This window comes from Balaenoptera borealis (assembly GCF_965194805.1).
Source record: "Balaenoptera borealis genome assembly, chromosome: 15".
NCBI lineage: Eukaryota > Metazoa > Chordata > Mammalia > Artiodactyla > Balaenopteridae > Balaenoptera > Balaenoptera borealis.
Window position 1 is genome coordinate 33339435 of NC_138871.1, and position 17508 is coordinate 33356942.

The 17508-nt window shown below is 46.4% G+C and overlaps 1 protein-coding gene across 2 annotated transcripts in view; it reads right to left on the reverse strand.

The window, feature by feature from the left end:
• The window catches only part of PROKR1 (prokineticin receptor 1), a 30539-nt gene extending 18915 nt beyond the window's left edge, over positions 1 to 11624 (reverse strand). Inside the window, exons 1-2 of one of the 2 annotated variants that reach the window (XM_082356397.1) lie at positions 9739 to 11624; positions 6523 to 7166 (exon numbers count right to left, since the gene is read on the reverse strand). In XM_082356397.1, coding sequence (XP_082212523.1) covers positions 6523 to 6995 — 473 coding nt within the window. In that variant the 5' untranslated portion in view covers positions 6996 to 7166; positions 9739 to 11624. Of the gene's footprint in view, positions 1 to 6522; positions 8600 to 9738 lie in introns of those variants that run through there. The other variant, XM_082356396.1, reaches the window with a different exon arrangement.
• Between the last annotated feature and the right edge of the window lie 5884 nt (positions 11625 to 17508).

Genomic DNA, 17508 nt, shown 5'->3' on the forward strand with positions numbered 1-17508 from the left:
TAACCCTATCTCACATGGTTGATGTGAAAATCAATTGAGAATATACACGAACATGTTTTTTAAACCACAAAGCAACAGACAGTAAAAGATATTGCTTTTGTTCTTTCCCTTAAAACCACACTGCTGTTACCACAGTTGTCCAGAAAAGAAGAGAGAGCATTTTCCGGGGGATGTGAGTCATTCGTGCAGTATGAAAGCCTCCTTCCCAGAGAGAGTGCACATACTTAGACAGAGAGCTCTGGTTTCCTGGAAGACGTTCTATGTGTGGCAGGGGGTAGAAGCAGGAGAAGGAGAAAGATGGCAAATGAAGTGGGAGGGAATGACTAATCAACGCTGGAAATAAACACATCCTCACGTGTCCACAGCTTATCCCTGGTAAAGCCAAGGGCAGACGTGACAGGGGCCTGAAGGAAAGCTAAACAATTCTGTTCCCTTCGCAGCCGATCCCTTTGAGGTCATCTTACTTGGGATTTTGACTGGAAGAGGAGGGTCATTCTTTTTTTGTGTGTCATATTCCTGCTGTTTCTGTCCTTCCCACAACACAGACAGCCAACCCCACTGAGTGTCATCTGGAGAGTTCAGTGGCACAAGGCTTCTGCTCTCTTGTAGCTACCAGCTGTTAGATGAAGTTGGATGGGTTGGGTCAACCCTCTGGTCGCCCATCTGGCTGCTTGTCACGCTCTGCCGCCAGCAACAATCCCTGGCACTCGCCAGTCTCCCAGGGTGGATGCTGAGGGTGAAATGGGAATGTCTGCAGGGTGTTGGCAATGCTTTTGTCAATGCACATGAAGACCACGCCGCTCTTGCTGTATGGAGGGCACCAAACCTGCTCTGAGTCATAACGAAAACTAAGAGTTTCGAGCTTTTGCTCTCACCAGCTCTCTCCCTCTCTATCTACCCCACCGTGTTCTGCTGATTACTCTCTCAAAGAATATTTCTGTATTCGTAATTGCTTGCTATATGAACGATCACTATATGATTCTGTTCCTTCTTTTCCCACTAGTAATTTCCCAAGTCTTTATGATATTTTCAAACTCAGAGTGTTTTTCCAATGAACACGTAGGGGAGAATGCTGATCTAGAAGACCAAGAATCTACTCCCAGCTTTGCCACAAACTTGCTATGCAAATTTTTCATTTTCTTAGCCCTGAGGACTCAGTTTCCTCATCTGTGACATGGGAATATCAAGTGCCTCACCAAGCTCACAGAGATACTGTGAAGCTCCAATGAGACACTGCACATAAACAATAGGCTATTAATATACAAGAAGAAACTCTTAGTATCCTAAAATGTATTTTTAGAGCTATTCTGTGTAGCAAGCAATTTTCTTTCACCTGTTACTGGCAAATACTGCATTTGCAAGTTCTATGCTACTTTCTATTTTATTGGACCTATTTTATTGGATTTACTTATCTTCCCATCAAAATTAATCTGTGATTGCCCATCAGATAGTTAGTTCATCCTGACATCACCCCACCTCCATCCCCAAAGTTAGCACCAGGAGCTGTGCAAGAGGTCTTCCAAATACATTAACCAATAAGCAAATTGCAGAAAACTGTTTCAAGGATTGCCACCAGCCTTGGGTATGCTAGGCTCAGAACTCCATTATTAGTAATAGTTGCTTGACTTTGTAAAGCAGCTTACAGTTTACAGAGCGTTTTCAAATCCACACTCTCATTAGATAACCCCAACTCATTTGAATACATAAGGGACCAAAGATGCCCACCTTACAGAAGGGCAAACTGAGGTTTGAAGAAGTTAAATAACCTGTCAAAAGCCACGCAGCTAGTAACCGACAGAACCATGATGTAGACCCATCCGTATCTTGCTCCAAATCCAGTGGGCTCGCCAACACGCCAATTGTTCCTTCCTTCTCAAACCAGAGCAAGCAATATCCCTTCCTCCTGCCCTTCTGGCATCCTGGCAGCCCCTCTGTTCTTTTCATCATAGTCAGCTTCGGCCTATTGATGTTCCAAAAAGGAGTCGGGCAATTGGCAGCTACTTTCCTTAGGAGTATGCCCTTGGCATTGTAGCGTGTCTGCCACTACAGCGGTTCAGGTCCAGATCCACTTAGAGTCAGCATTTCCCAGAGAACAAAGAATGAAGGCTGCTGGACAAAGAAATGTCCAGCCACTAACTGTGTGATGACAGTGGGCTGGGTGATTAAGCAGAGAGCATTTGAGCTCCCTCTCTGCCCCAGGACTCAGCCCCAGGTCTAATCACCGAAGTGGCGGTCACAGTAGCTACTAGGCGGCTCATGGGATGGGTAGCAAATGTACAACCTGCTTTTTGGGCCAACCGGCCCCAACCGATAAGCTCACCAGGAAGCATTTGGGCTTCCTAAGGCTGAGTGCTGTTCCTCATGCCTTAGCTGCCTCGTCCAGACAGTACAAGAGAGCTGCCAACAGGCAGGCAGACTGGCCAGCTTCCCCTGGATTCCGGATAAAAAAAAGGAGGGACCCCAGTGCCCCATGTGCCTGAGATCCAAAAGATATTCCCCGAGGACAGTGCAGGTGTCTCCACATCAAAGAGGAAACCCAGACCTGGGGGGACAGAGTCCTCTGAGGACATTTTGCAGTTCCCTGCTACCCTCAGGTCTGACTCCCTGTGCCTAGATTTTGTGATCTTCTAGAACAGGACCCTATTCTTTCTGATCTCTACTCTTTTACATTCCTTGCCCTGTCCCCCCGCCCCCCCCGCTCCCCGGACCTCACTCTCACCTCAAGCATTCTCACCTCTCGGCTTTTGCAAACACAGTTCTACCTACCCTCTTGGAAATCCTTTTTTCTCCTTTGCTGAACGTCATTTGTAGAAAGCCTGTAAAAAGTCCATCTCCTGCATGAAGCCTCCTCTGATTATTCTGTTACGCCACGATCCCCCCCTTCTCTAAATTTCATTTCAGACTGACCCTTTACTTACCCCTAACTTTCCTGTGATAGTTCTCACCCCTCCCCCACACTCTGGATGGTAAGCTTCCCAAGAGCAGGGATCACGCCTTACTTCTTTTATAACCTTTTGCTGTCTGTGAATTCTGGGCACCTAGGATCTTAGTAAAACTTCACCCTCAGCAAGTACCTAGCACTGGATGAACAGAAATGTAATAAGCCGTGGTGACAGTTCTCAAAAAGATTGCAACTTTTTTTGGAAAACAGGACATCAGTGTGTTTACCCAGCATGAGACTGGCAGGCAGTCTGGAGCTCGATAATAAAATGTTGGAAAAGCAGATGAAAAGATTCCAGCCATATTTTGTATACAGTGGCATTGTTAGAGGTCTTTTGAGCAAGAGAGGGAGGGCTGTATGAGGCAGAAGATTAATTTGGCTGCAGTCTTGCTTTCTTCCCCTGGGCCATGGAACCCTTCTCGCTATTCCTAGCACCTTCAGGTTTGCTCCCGTCTCGAAGCCTTTGCACTTAGAATTCTCTTTGTCTGGAATGCTCTTTCCCAGTCTTTACAAGGCCAGTTTTTTTCCCCCATCATTCAGAGGTCTGTTCAAGTATCTTCTCAGAGACACTTTTCCTGATTCCCAGCTAGAGTGTCTCCCACCCTCGGTCACTCTCAGTGTTTGAGTGTTTGTTTGTTTGTTTCATTGAAGAATAGTTAATTTCCAATGCTGTGTTAGTTTCAGGTGTACAGCAAAGTGATTCAGTTATACATATATGTATTTGTTTTTCGGATTCTTTTCCATTATAGGTTATGTTTATTTGTTTTTGCTCAGAGTATTTCTCAGGCTCTGAAATTACCTTCCTTGGTTGCTTGCCTGACTGTTCTCTCTCCATCAAGCTCCATCAGCACAAGGAGCTTTTTTGCTTATTCACCATCGTATCACCAGTGCTTGAAATAGTATTTGTCACTTTGTAGTCGCTCTATAAAAATGCATTGTGTGAATGAATGAATGCTTAGGATGGATTGTGAGGGAGTAGGGTTGGCAGAGGGGCGGAGCTGAGAGGCACCTGTGGCCGGCCGCAGGAAGGCCAAGAGGAGACTATGATAATTCAGCCCTGGGTGAGAGGGGATTGTCAGGGCCTGGGAATTAAGTGAATGCTGGAGAAAGGGAGAGAGCAGCCAGGACAAAGGGGACTTTTGAGCTTAGATGCCTGGGAGAACCATGGAACCAACAGTAGAAACAGAGAACAGGGTGGGAAATAAATAGTTCTGTTCTACTATATCTTGAGAGCCCTGTTTCTTAGAAACTTTGTATCATTATTTCTTTAATCACATCACAAAAACAATCACTATAATGAAAGCAAAGAGGTTAGCCAATCGGAAATAGTCATTAGTTTATCTGGTTTTGTTGTTGTTATTCCTTTAAGGGTTAATTTACAAAGCATAACATCCGCTGTTTATTGAGTGCTTACTCTGTTTTAAGCATTGTTCTAAACACTTACATGTATTATTTCATGTCATCCTCAAAGCAATCCAATACATTAGGTTTTCTAATTATTCCCATTTTATACATGAGAAAATTGAGGCAGAGAAGGGTCAACTAACTAACACAAGGCCCTGCAGCTAATAAGTGGTGCAGTAGGAGTTTAAACCCAGGCAGACTAACTGCTCACACTATTCCTACAGAAACTTCATTAAACAAAAATAAAGATATGTTTATAACTGTGGCCATATTTTTTATATCAAGACAAAAATTAGTTGCCTAAAACTAACAAAATCAAACCCAGTGTCTGGGTTCAAGTTTCCAATCACAACCCCACTCTAAACAGTAGCCGTCCCCATGATGCAAAGCACGTTCCCGATTAAAATACCCACCGTAAGAGAAATGCCTGCAATATTTCAGACAAGCTGAGTTTCATATGAAAGGCGAATATGAAGTTTGAAAGAGTTCAGTAGATGGAGGTGGATTGATTGACATACATGTTACATGTTCAGAATAGCCCAATGCCCTGATTTTGTCCTGGCTTCCATTCCCCTTGAAACCATTTCCTCCTGCAGTGTTACCCCTTTCTACGAGTAGCCCGCTCCATGGTAAAATGGGTCTCACCCAGGGAGCAGGGGCCCCGCAGCAGGCACCTACCTACCCCACTTTCGGTGGCTGAGAGCACCTTCTGTGAAAAACTGTCTTGCCAGAGTGAAACTTCAGGAAATGACCCCATATGTTTTGTCCTGTTCATGCACTAAGAGGGATGGTGGCAGCTTCCACTTTCAGAAAACTTCAGAGACAAGGTTCCTGGAGATCTTCCTCGACAGCTGTGAAGGGAACTTGGGGGGCAGATACTCTGCTTGACTGTCCCCCTCCTGCGCCTTCTACAGGTTCACCCAGGGTCCGTTCCTGGGTGGACAGAACACCATGGGGGCTTCGTGACTCACGTGGAAGAGCTTGGCCAAGCCTGGCGCAGGGATGACACCTCTGGACACCTTCTATGGGTGACAGACCGAGGGTCGTTTAATGTGCTAATTCCAATATCCTCCTAGGTTTTAAGGCCAGGCTCCTTTTCAACGCCCTGCCCTTGGGAGTGGTCTATGTCTAGGTATTCTACCCCTGGTCGTCCCACTGATGGCTTCAGAAATCAAGCTCTATTTGCTGTGTTCCTCCCCGGAACACTGTCCTGGGGTGTCCTGATTGTGGGGGGAGGGAGCTGAACGCCACCAGAGCCCTGAGGCCATGCGACACGGAGACCGTCTGTGCTTCAGGCTCTCTGGGTTAAGAGAGAGAGACGGGCTGTGCAGATCCAAGTACACAGAGGCCCGATTAGACCCTCAGGGTAACTGTCTCTGGACTGCAACAAGGTGTTTTGTAACAAGAGTCCACCTTTGGGCACAGGAGCCTGCAAAACTGTTCCAAGGGAACAAAAACTACTCTGGCCCATTAGCACAGGCGATTATACTAAATGAAAAGCCTAGAGATAACATAGGAAAGATTTGCATAGGCTGCTCTTACTGATTTTATTTACCATCACTAGAAATAGCTCTTCTGTACTGTTGTACACTAACGTATGAAAAGGAGCCAACTGATTACTGCAACAACCAAAAAAGAGTATGTAAGCATGGGTCCCCTTTTTTGTTTTGTTTTGTTTTGTTTGTTTTTTAGAACAAATCCCTCAACCCGTGTTAACATTGTTAATCAACTATACCCAATATAAAATAAAATTTTTTTAAATCATCATAACAATAAAAAAAAATCAACCGGTGTTTGTAGGGACATCACGTTTCAGTAGAGGATGTCTTGATGAGATAGAAACCTCCCTCAAGATTTCCAAGTTGACTCAAGAGGTAACTGCCTGAAACTTAAACTTGTCCCTCCACACCTCCTGGGAGCTGCCTACCTCTAGACCTTGGACAGATACAACCTCTAGGACATTGTCCATAACAGAGGGATCAAAAGCCTTCCTGCTGCCCAACTCTAGGGGGCTCCACTACCTCCTGCCTGCTTACTGCTGGAAAACTAGAACTCTTCGCACTGTTCAATAAATGGGCCACCTTTGGGCCCCCCATGCATTCACAGCTCTGGGGAATACAGATACCTGTCATCAATCACAACTGCCCCTTCGTTCATTGTCCCCACCCCTCACTCACCTGTCGATGGCGATGGCCAGCAGGGCGTTGGTGGAGACGTAGAGAGAGACGGTGCGCAGGTAGTTGACAGAGGCGCACAGCACGTGGCCGTGCTCCCAGGAGAGCTGGCGTACCACGTAGTAGTCCATCTCGAAGGGGCAGCAGACGACGGCCACCAAGAAATCAGAGATGGCCAGGTTGGCGATAAGCAGATTGGTGAGGTTTCGCAGCTTCTTGTAGCGGGCCAGGGCCGCGATGAAGATGAAGTTGCCAATACCACAGACCAGCATGATGCCCACCAGCGCCAGGCCAATGACAATTTTGGCAGCAAAGAAGGTCCGGGAATTGGTCACATCCTCATCTTCGTCCAAGGGCATATCATAGTCGCCATAGCTGAAGTTGAATGGGAAGAAAGCAGCTTGGGTTCCATGGGGGTCAAGCAGAGAAAAAGAGTTGGTTGAGGCGTTTGTGGCGTTCTCATCCATGACCCCCATGGTGACCTCCAGCTGGCCAGGTGAAGCCTTGAGCAGTGTCCTGGGAATTCCTCTGGGGAGATGTCGTTAGGCTGAGGTCTCCCCTTTCTGCTGAGACTCAGCTTTCCCTTAATGAGTCAGATTGTCCCTGCAAGCGTCCTTGGGGTCCAGTATCCAAGCTCCATCCTAAGCCTTTGAAAGACATACAAACAATTGGCTACATATGTAAGTGAACCTGGCCAAATTTAAAACCATTCTATAAACTAAGCTGACCCATTAGCCACCTGCCCAGAGTGAACACTGGCTGATGGAGTGGAAATAAAGGAACCAGGGAAAGAAAACAAAGGAATCAAAACCACATACCCACTCGTTCAGGGAAGGTTAGATTGTTACAGAGGCAAACAAGCACTAACTCAGTTTATTTCCGTTCTACTGAAGATTCTGAATGTTGCACTTTTTCTCAGGGACCAAAGTTAGGAGTGTGGGGAGGCTGAAGAGAACCAAAGTGACCTGCTCCAAACTCCATTCCTTGTCCTGACAGCCTGAACTTTGTCCTTGTGGAATTGTCCCTTTCTGTAGCTTAAAAAATTATTCTGAATTCCACTGAAGAGGCAAGACTTTTGAGACAGGCCTGACTGCTCTCCATGCTTCTTTCCTTCTGGCAAAACACTGCTTTAAAATCAGAGCGTATGTAGCAGCTGCCTTCCCCTCTCCTCACTAGGTTTCCTGTTCCTACTTCCAAGTCTGCTGTGACCCTAGAAGCCAGGCACAGCATTTACCAAGGCCTGTCCCCAGACAGAGGCTGCAAGAGTGAAGTCCCAGCCTAATCATTGAGTGGTTTAGAAAGGGGACTCTGGAACAAAATCCTTCCTTGGCTGCTTGTGTGTCCTGAGATAAATAGCTTGAGCTCTCAGAGTTTCAACATCCTCCGGGCAAGAGATCAGTGATGTCTGTAAAGCATGGGGGTCCCTGGAGAGGGAGGATGTTACATCCTAGGACTGCAAGGAATTACTAGTGAGGACCCAGGCCTCCTCGGTCAGCTTCGAGGAAGAAGAGGGCACGCCTGACCCAGATGATGGGGCTGGGGTACCAGGAGAGGGTTGTCAGCTGCACTGGAGGGGATGGAGAACCAAGAGGGAGCCAGAATCCCCATGTCCCCTTCCCTCTCTCCCTGCAGCCCCAGTCCCTCCCAGCGCCTGCAAACATCAGGCCAGGTTGCTGGGATGTAAGAAGAGGGCTGGGGTCTAAGAGAGCTCCACAGAGGGCAGGAAATCTAGAGAGGGAGGGGAAGTGTGGAAGCCTGAGGTTCCTGGGAAAGGGAGACACAAGGAAGACTCCTAGGACCCCCAGGAAAGCACGCTGCCCACATGCCTCAAAGGTGACATGTCTGGAGCCTGCCTTTGGGGGTAGAACTAAAGTCCCTCTGCACAGGGAGGCCCGGCCCCAGTCCCCCGTCTTTCCCCCAACACTTCACCTCCATTTTTCGCAGATTTTTTTTCTCCCCTGAGCATCGGTCCTGCCCCTCTCAGGCCCTGCCCTTTGCTGCTATCACGTGTGAAGCAGAACCCAGAGCGCAAAGGTCAGAGGGGGCCAGGATTGCCACTCAGGCAGGAAGGATGCGGTCGGCGTGGGACAGTCCTCGCCCCTCGCGGGCCCTGTGGGTCTCCGAGGCGCGCCACCTCTGGAGAGGGACCCTGCAAGCTCGCTACCTGGAAGGCTCAAAGTCATGTTTTAAAAGCAAAGAGCATAAAAACTTCTTGGGGAGACAGGGTGTTAGGAGATTTGGGATCTGGGGAGAAATTGTCCAGCGATCCTTTTTTCTCCTTCATTCTCACCTCCCCAAGAGGAACCCCATTGCCACCCGGTGTCCTCTGGAGCCCCTGCGTTTAGGGATCGCCCCCCCGGCCAGACCTTCCCATCTCTGGAAGCATCTGTTTGCAGTCTCTGCTGATAAGCCCCCTCCTGCTCCCAACTTTGTCCTCGGAGCCTCAGAGGCTACGCCTAAGGACAGAAGGAGGGGACAGACCGAGTCCCCTGCAGAAATGAGCACGAGCGCGAGTCTCTTGAAAAGCCCCCTCCCCACTCAAAAGCCCCCGCGCCCTGGCGGCCGGTGCCGCGCGGAGTCCTCGGAGCATCGCCCCGGAGGGCGCGCTCCGTACCTGCGGCATCCCGGCGCCGGGCGGACAAGGTCCTGAGCTCTTTATTCCGGGTCCGGGGACACGAGCCGCTGCTCCCAGAGGCCCATAGGAAGAGCACAGGTCCCCTCTCTCCCTCCTCTGCTCGGGGCTCTTTCCCGGCTGGGCTCTGCGGGAGTTGCGCTCTCGCCGCCGCAGATCAGAGGACCGCGGCTCCTCGGCGTGGCCACCTCCCCCCCCCCGCCCCCCTCGCTGTCCCCGCCCCGGCGACCGCGGGGCGCCCAGGGCCAGGGTGCCCGGCTCGGGGAGGCGTGCTCCGCCGGGTGCGGGAGGCACGAGGGGGAGGGGGTCGGGGCTCCAGGCAGGGGCACGTCGGGTCGCCCAGGCACGCGCGCGGCTGGGGACCCCGGGAGTCGCCCCGGGGTCGGAGTGTCGGGGACGCAGAAGCGGCAGCTCGAGGCGAGGACACGCGGGAGGGAGCGCGCGTTCCCTGGGCTCAGGCTCCGGAACGGCCGCCTGGGGCGGGAACGAGGGCGGTGGAGCTCGGAGCCCGGCTCAGCGCGGACTGGGCGCCCGAGGCTCCCATCCCGCAGGGCTGCGCCCGCCCCGGGGCTCGGGACTGCGCTCACCTGGTCAGCCCCGGAGCCACCGCCAGAGTGGGCGGTCGGGCCCGATGAGCTGGCGAGATTTCAGAGAACCGGGAGGCGCCTCTCCTCCTGCCCACACCGCCCTCGCAGGAGACGCTGGGAGCGACCCAAAGGTAGTTCCCTCAGACAAGCCCAGCTGGACGCCGGGGTCAGCTGCATTTCAGCCGCTTGACCTCTGTGTTAGAGGCTCTTGAGAACCGCTTTCCGGAAAGCAAGGAAGTGGGGGGGAGGGCAGCGGTGTGGATGCGGGAGAGAGAGGAGGCCTCCCACCCACCCAGGGATATCTGTTCCAAAGGCTAGGATGACCAGAGCTAACTTACAGAGCGCAGATCTCCAAAAGTCTACAGATTTCTCAAGAGCTTAAATATCAAATTAGCTTTTGATCCAGCAATTCCACGTCCAAAAAAGACTGAAAGCCGGGACTCAGATACTTGTACATCAATGTTCATAGCAGCATTGTTCACAACAGGCCAAAGGGTGGAAACAGCCCAAATGTTCATCAACTGATAAATGGATTTTTTAAATGTGGTGTACGCATACATTGGAATATTTCTTATCCTTGAAAAAAGGAATGAAGTATAAAAGTGTTGACGAGGATGTGGAGAAATTGGGACCCTTGCGTGCTGTTGGTGGGAATGTAAAGTGATGCGGTCACAGTGGAAAACAATATGGCAGGTCCTGAAAAGTTAAAAAAAAAAAAGAATTACCATATGATCCAGTTATTTCACCTCTGGGTATATCCCCAAAATTATTGAAAGCAGTGTCTGAAAGAGATATTTGTACACCCATATTCATAGCAGCATTATTCACAACAGCCAAAAGGTAGAACCAACCCAAACGTCTATCAACAAATGAATGGATGAATAAAATGTAGTAGGTACATGCAACGGAGTATTTTACAGCCTTTAAAAGGATGGAAATTCTGACACGTGATAGGATATGGATGAACCTTAAGGACATTATACTAAGTGAAATAAGCCAGTCACAAAAAGACAGATACTGCATAATTCCACTTATATGAGGTACCTAGATGCATCAAAATCATAGAGACCAAAAGTAGAATGGCACTTGCCAAGGGCTGAGGGGGTAAGGGAAGGGGAGTTCCTATTTAATGGGTACAGAGTTTTCATTTTGCAAGATGAAAAGAGTTAGGGTGATGCATCCTGGTGATGGTTGCAGGGTAATATGAATGACTTAATTCACTTAACTGTACGCTTAAAAATGGTTAAGATGGTAAATATTATATGTATTTTACCACAATAGAAAAAATGGGGGAAAAAAGAAATGAAGTCTTTATACATGCTACAATATGGGTGAACCTTGAAAACATTATATTAAGTGAAAAAAGGCAGACACAACAGGATAAACACGTGACTCCACGTATATGAGGTACCTAGATTAGGCAGATTCATAGAGTCAGAAAATAGAATGAGGAAGAGGAATGGTGAGTTATTGTTTAATGGACACAGAATTTGTCTGGGTTGATGACAAAGTTCTAGAAATGGATAGTGGTAATGGTTGCACAACATTGTGAATACACTTAATTTCACTGAAGTATACACTTAAAATTGTTTAAAAACAAAACAAAACAAACAAACAAACAAAAAACAAACATAAGCCATGGGCTTCCCTGGTGGCGCAGTGGTTAACAATCCGCCTGCCAATGCAGGGGACACGGGTTCGAGCTCTGGTCCGGGAAGATCCCACATGCTGTGGAGCAACTAAGCCCGTGCACCACAACTACTGAACCTGCGCTCTAGAGCCCGCGAGCCACAACTGCTGAAGCCCGCGTGCCTAGAGCCTGTGCTCCGCAACAAGAGAAGCCACCGCAATGAGAAGCCCACACACCACAACACGCAGCAACGAAGACCCAATGTAGCCAAAAATAAATTAATTAAATTAATTTATTTAAAAAAAAAAAAAGCCATGGAAGAGCTCAGACCTCGTTAGTAAGGCATCAAAGTTTGGCCTCCAGTTGTCCACAATGGAAATGGGGCTGCCAGGGGTCTGGACTTTTACTCCTCTTTGCCACTATCAAACTTCAGGCAAGTCACAGAACTTTTCTGAGGCTCCCTTTCCTCATTCACTAAATGAATGAGTTGACCTTGCACTAGGAAACCACTGCCAGGTTCCAGCACTTCATACAGTATCTTCCCCTGGCCCATATCCCTCCATGGACACCATCTTCTGTTATTTCCACAAAACTACTGTCTTTTGCAAAAAATCTCCAGCCTTTCACATTTCTGAGTCTCATGTCCCCTAGGACATGGAACACGATAGCGGTTAAAAGCATGACAGATAGAGTCAGCTATCTCCTTTCCACCTAGTACTGCACACAGGGGCTGTGTGACCTTGGACAGTGTGCTAACCAAAGCCTAGCTTTCCCACTTGTAAAATGGGTGACAGTAGCTCCTACTGCACAGGACTGTTGTGAGGACTGGATAAGATGAGGCAGGTAAAGTGCTTGGTGCAATGCAGGCCCCTGATAAATGCCACCAGTTACTCTCACTCTGTGATTCTTTCCATATATTGCTCCCTGAGGTCCTAACCAACCCTTGAGATCTACTCATGTGTCATTTCTTCCAGGAAGCATTCCTTGATTCCCCCAAGGCTATTCAAACCTTTCCTTGCCACTTGGTGCCTCTCTTCAAATGTATTTCTGTGTACCAATTTGCTTTCCATCTTGCACAGTTTCCTGAAGAAGAGGTATGTCTCATTCATTTTTGAATCCTGTTCTGTATTGTTTCTCAAACTTTCCTGATGATAAGAATCATCTGGGATGCTAGTTAAACATATGGATTCCTTGATCCCGCCCCAAACTCAGGGAGGATATAAGATAGACACATGTTGACCTGTCATTCCATATAGTATATATGTGTTCATTCCACATAGCATGTCTTCCTATTTACTCAGAAAATCAAAAACAAAGCACAGAGTGCATTAGTTATCTATTTCTGCATTCCAAATTACCCCAAAACTTCATAGCTGAAAGCAACAAACATGTATTACCTCACTGAGTTTCTGAGGGTCAGGAATCTGGGAGTGGCATAGCTGGATGGTTCCAGGTTCAAGGTCTGTCATGAGATTGATGTCAAATTGTCAGCCAGGGCTGTACTCTCATCTGAAGGCTCAACTGGGGTGGGGCTGGGGGATCCACCTCCAAGTTCACTCACAAGGTTGTTGTCAAGCCTCTAGTTTTCACTGGCTGTTGCTGGAGACTTCAGTTCCTCCTCATCATATGGGGTTCACTCTAGGCTGCCCGAGTGACCTCATTACATGGTAGCTGACCTCCCCTCTTCTGCAATATGCTATTTTTCACACACTCGCGCACACCCTGCCACAGCGTTGGCGGGGACCACACAAGTGTGTGAATACCAAGAGGGGGATCACTGGGGACTGATTTGGAGGCCATCTTGGAGGCTGGGTACCATGCAAAACTTAGAATTTTCCTATTTCCCCTTCAAAAACCTGGCAATGAATGGTTCTTGAGGCTAACAATAACGCTAGCCACAATGAAGACATTTTTGACCTTCAGAGCAGTGAGGTACTGGGTGACTTCTGGAGTTGGAGTCATGAGGGCATAATTGGAAGAATTTATTGGCCAGGACCCCCATGGGGGAAATGGAAATATTAGAAGCAGATATAGTCTGGCAGGTTCTATGCACTGCAGCTCTTGGTGGGGACTCCTTTGAAGGACTTAGTCCCTACATGTCAGTTTCTGCCAAAGGCTTCAGGGGACCCCCCTCCATCTGTGAAGCAGACATCTGGGGCCCAATTTTAATAATTCATCTCTGTGACAGAGTTAAACCTAGGCTTATGGCAAAATCTGGAAATAAAAATTTTTAAAAAAAAAAATAAGGAAAGGAAATGAGTTTTAAAAAATCTGGAACTCCAATGATGTAATTTCTTTTTCAAATGTGTAGCCCCAAAGACACCAATGACCTGGAAATTTTTTCTGTGGTTAGAGTCTCCTGCTGCAAGGGGCACATTCCTTGCTTCATCCCACCTGCAAAGCAAGTCACAATATCTGAGAGAATTTCACTTCAGGGAGCCCTCACCCAACAAAACCAAAAGAAAGAACTCATTTGGAAAGCACTTTTTTAGTGCTTTTAGGTACCCCTCACCCCTAAATAATGTTCTTGAGCTACCTTGGATTTTTTTCCTTTCCTATTCCACTGGCAGGAATCATCCCAAAGGTGCTTTGAAATTTCATTTCTTCATCACATCATTCTATAATTATGTCCTTTGGTTTAGACATGAACGTTTAACATCTTGGGGCTTTTTTCAGCCATGCAACTCCCGTGTTGCTCTAGTAAATACCACTTAGAAACCCAGCTCAAGGAGAGCCTTAGAGGTCCTTCAGTGAGCACTCTTATAGCGAGAAAAGAGCAAACAGATGCTCAAGAGGAAAGGCCTTTAGCCCAAGGGAACAGAGTAGCGTGACTTCAGAGCTCAGACTGGAATCCAAGTCTCCTGAAATTTAGCTCAGCCCTGCCTCTCTGCTTAGCCACACCCACAGGACACATTGCTACCTGATTTCAATTTACCCCTCTTTCCATGCTCCTTGGCTCCAGGGTTCAGCCACAATTCCTCCTGTCTGACAAATTTTACTAAATCAGCTTATTTTCTGCTTTCATCAGATTTGTTCCCTGGGCACACACTCTCATCCAGTGCCATGAAAAAAATCAAGAATTCCTGGAAGACACCCAGAGCTGGCTCAGAACTCATCCCGCCTCCTTTTTCAATGACCTCCCCTGTACTCGAGCCAGCAATGCTTGATCGGCTTCCCAAAGCCCACTCAGCAGGTTGTTTGGACTGCTCTCTGCCATTCCTCTCCAGCTCCCCAAATCCCTCTGGAGGAGATGTGAAAGGAGATTCAGCTAGGCACAGAGACATGCTCTCATTCCTGATGGAAACCCAAACATGCCAAAGATGTCAAATCTCTTAATTTCATTGGTTTGATGCCATCCCTGACAACTTCTTAATGGTCGACAATATTATTTATATATTTATCTGGAGAAATAAACAGGTCATGGCTTATAAGAATGTTTTTTTTTGAAAAAGAAGAGAAATAAGAGGATATTTTACCTATGAATATCAAAATATTATGAAGGCTCAAGAAGACAGCAGGTAATGAGTTTGAGCAGAAAGTGTGCTCACTGTTAAGATCTGGATACATCCCGGCATGAAGTCTAACTGTGGAATCATCAATCTGGAATATTTTACATGGGGACTGTAATGCAGCTGACACGTGGTGTCTGCCTCGGATTCCAATCTTCCTAGCTAAGTCCCAGGTGAAGGGGCTACAGGCAGCAGGACTCTGGGACACAAGACAAAACAGGGAGGGCTCTTTGGGGGCTCCTGGTACACAGTGGCTAAGAAAGGCCTTCTCTCCTTGTCTAAGAAACATTGCCTGGTTCTAATGCAATGAGGACCACATGGAATGCCACAGTGCCCTGGCACCTTGCAGCTCAGCTTCTGAAGATGAGATGGGTCCTTTCCACTGACTTAATGCGCTCTCAGAGGGAGTAGCACAGTCAGGCCCCCAAAAGTCTTTATGGAGGATGTGTTGGGACGTTAAGGAGAAGAAGGTGAGAGGATTATTCAAGAACTGGAATGATAACCACCACTGCCTCACGCCCCACCCCAGAGACTCCTAGAGATAAGGGGCTGGAATGTTCTGATTATGGAGGTGGTGGCAGAAGTGAGTTATATCTTTATGTGGGCCCACTGTACCCACAGGCTAGGGAATCCTGGTGAGACTGGAGTTACAGGAGAATTCATTACAAAGGAAGGAGCCCACATCACCTCTATCACCAAGTATAACACTTAGAGATAGAGTTGGTGAATCATAACCATCATCTTACTACGTACTTTGTACTCACATTGTCTACTAGTATTCTTTGATTCAGATAGTTCATTCTTATAGTTTCTTCTAAGGAAAAAAATAAATATTCATAACACTATAAAATAATAAAATGTAAGAAAAACCCAAAAGTCATCAAAACTGGGTTATCAGTTTCCTAGGGCTGCCATAACAGAGTACCACAGACTAGGTGGCTTAAAGCAACAGATATTTATTCTCTCATAGTTCTGGAAGTTAAGTCTGAAATCAAGGTGTTGGCAGGGCCATGGTCCCTTTGAGTCTCTAAGTAGAATCCTTCCTTGTCTCTTCCTAGCTTCTGGTGGTGGCTGTCAGTCCTTGGTGTTCCTTGGCTTACGGCTGCATCACTCCCATCTCCGCCTCCATGGTCACATAGCCTTCTTCTCTGTGTGTCTCTGTCTTTATATGGCATTTTCCTCTTATACGGACACTAGCATATTGGATTAGGACTCACCCTGATGACTTCATCTTAACTTGATTATATCTGCAAAGACCCTATTTCCAAATAAGTTTACATTCGCAGGTACTGGAAGTTAGGATTTCAACATATCTTTTGGGAGGACACAGTTTAACCCATAGCAAGTATACTGTGATACATTTACGTATGATGGAATACAATGTAGCTATCAAAAATAGGACTATGAAATCAATCTACGCTGTTAGAAGTCAGGACAGAAGGACAGTGGTTACCCTTGGGGAAGAGAGGTCACAGGCAAGAGCCATTTGGAGGGTTTTGGGGGTGTTAGTAATATTCTTCTTCTTGATCTAGTAGCTGGTTACATGCATGTGTTCAGTTGGTAAAAATTCATCCAGCTGTACACTTATGAAATGTACACATTTCTGAATGTACAATATATTTCAATGAAAAGTTAATTAGGACATAGTGCTGTAAAAGTATATTGACTGACATGAAAAGATAGTCATGATACATTACTGAATGGAAAAACATCAGGTAACAAAACCATATTGCAATATGATTCCATTTGTAGGGGAAATGTATGCATCATCTAGAGAAGAAAATGTCTGGAAGGGCAGAGGAAATTGCTAACACTCAACTCAGAGTGGAAAGAAAATACAAGTGTTTTCCCCCTCATTTCCACTATTTGTATTTTCTGATTTTTTTATTGAAGCTATATTATTTGTATAATCCTTTAAATTTCATAAATGAGAAAAGGGTGAATTAATTACAACAAATAGGAGATTCACCTATTAGGGGAAATCATTAATTTAGATCTTTATTTCACACTATATTCCAAAATGCAATAAGGAAGGATTAAAGAGTTGAATTCAAAGAATTAAAAACTGAAAGAAAACACTGAAAAAAATTTATGAGATTCATGAGATCTCAGAGTAGTAAAGCCTTTACTAAGCAAAAAACAAAAAGGTAATAGATGAACCCCAAAGGCAATGGATAGAATTTTTTACATTAAAACATTTGAAAGTCAGAAAAACCATAAACAAAACTAAAAGATAAATGTCAAACTAGGAAAATTATTTATGGCAAATATTGCAAACAAAAGGTCAAGATCCTTAGTATATTAAATACTGTTACTTTGTAATAAGGAAAAAGCTGGTACCTCGAAAGAATAATGGGCAAAATATACAAATAGGCAATTCACAAAAAGAAATGCAAATAACAATGAAATGTATTTTAAAGGGCTTACTCTCACCAGTAATCCAAGAAATTTCATCTAAAAACAATGGAATAAAATTTTGCCCATCAAATTAGCCAAGATCACAAAATGTAAAAATGGAAATTGGATCAGTAGCATAATTTAAGAATTCAAATCAACACTCTCACTTTGGGAATATCTTAAGCTTTCTCTTAATCTTCAGCCTTTACTGCATTCTGCCCAGAGTTGCTTTAT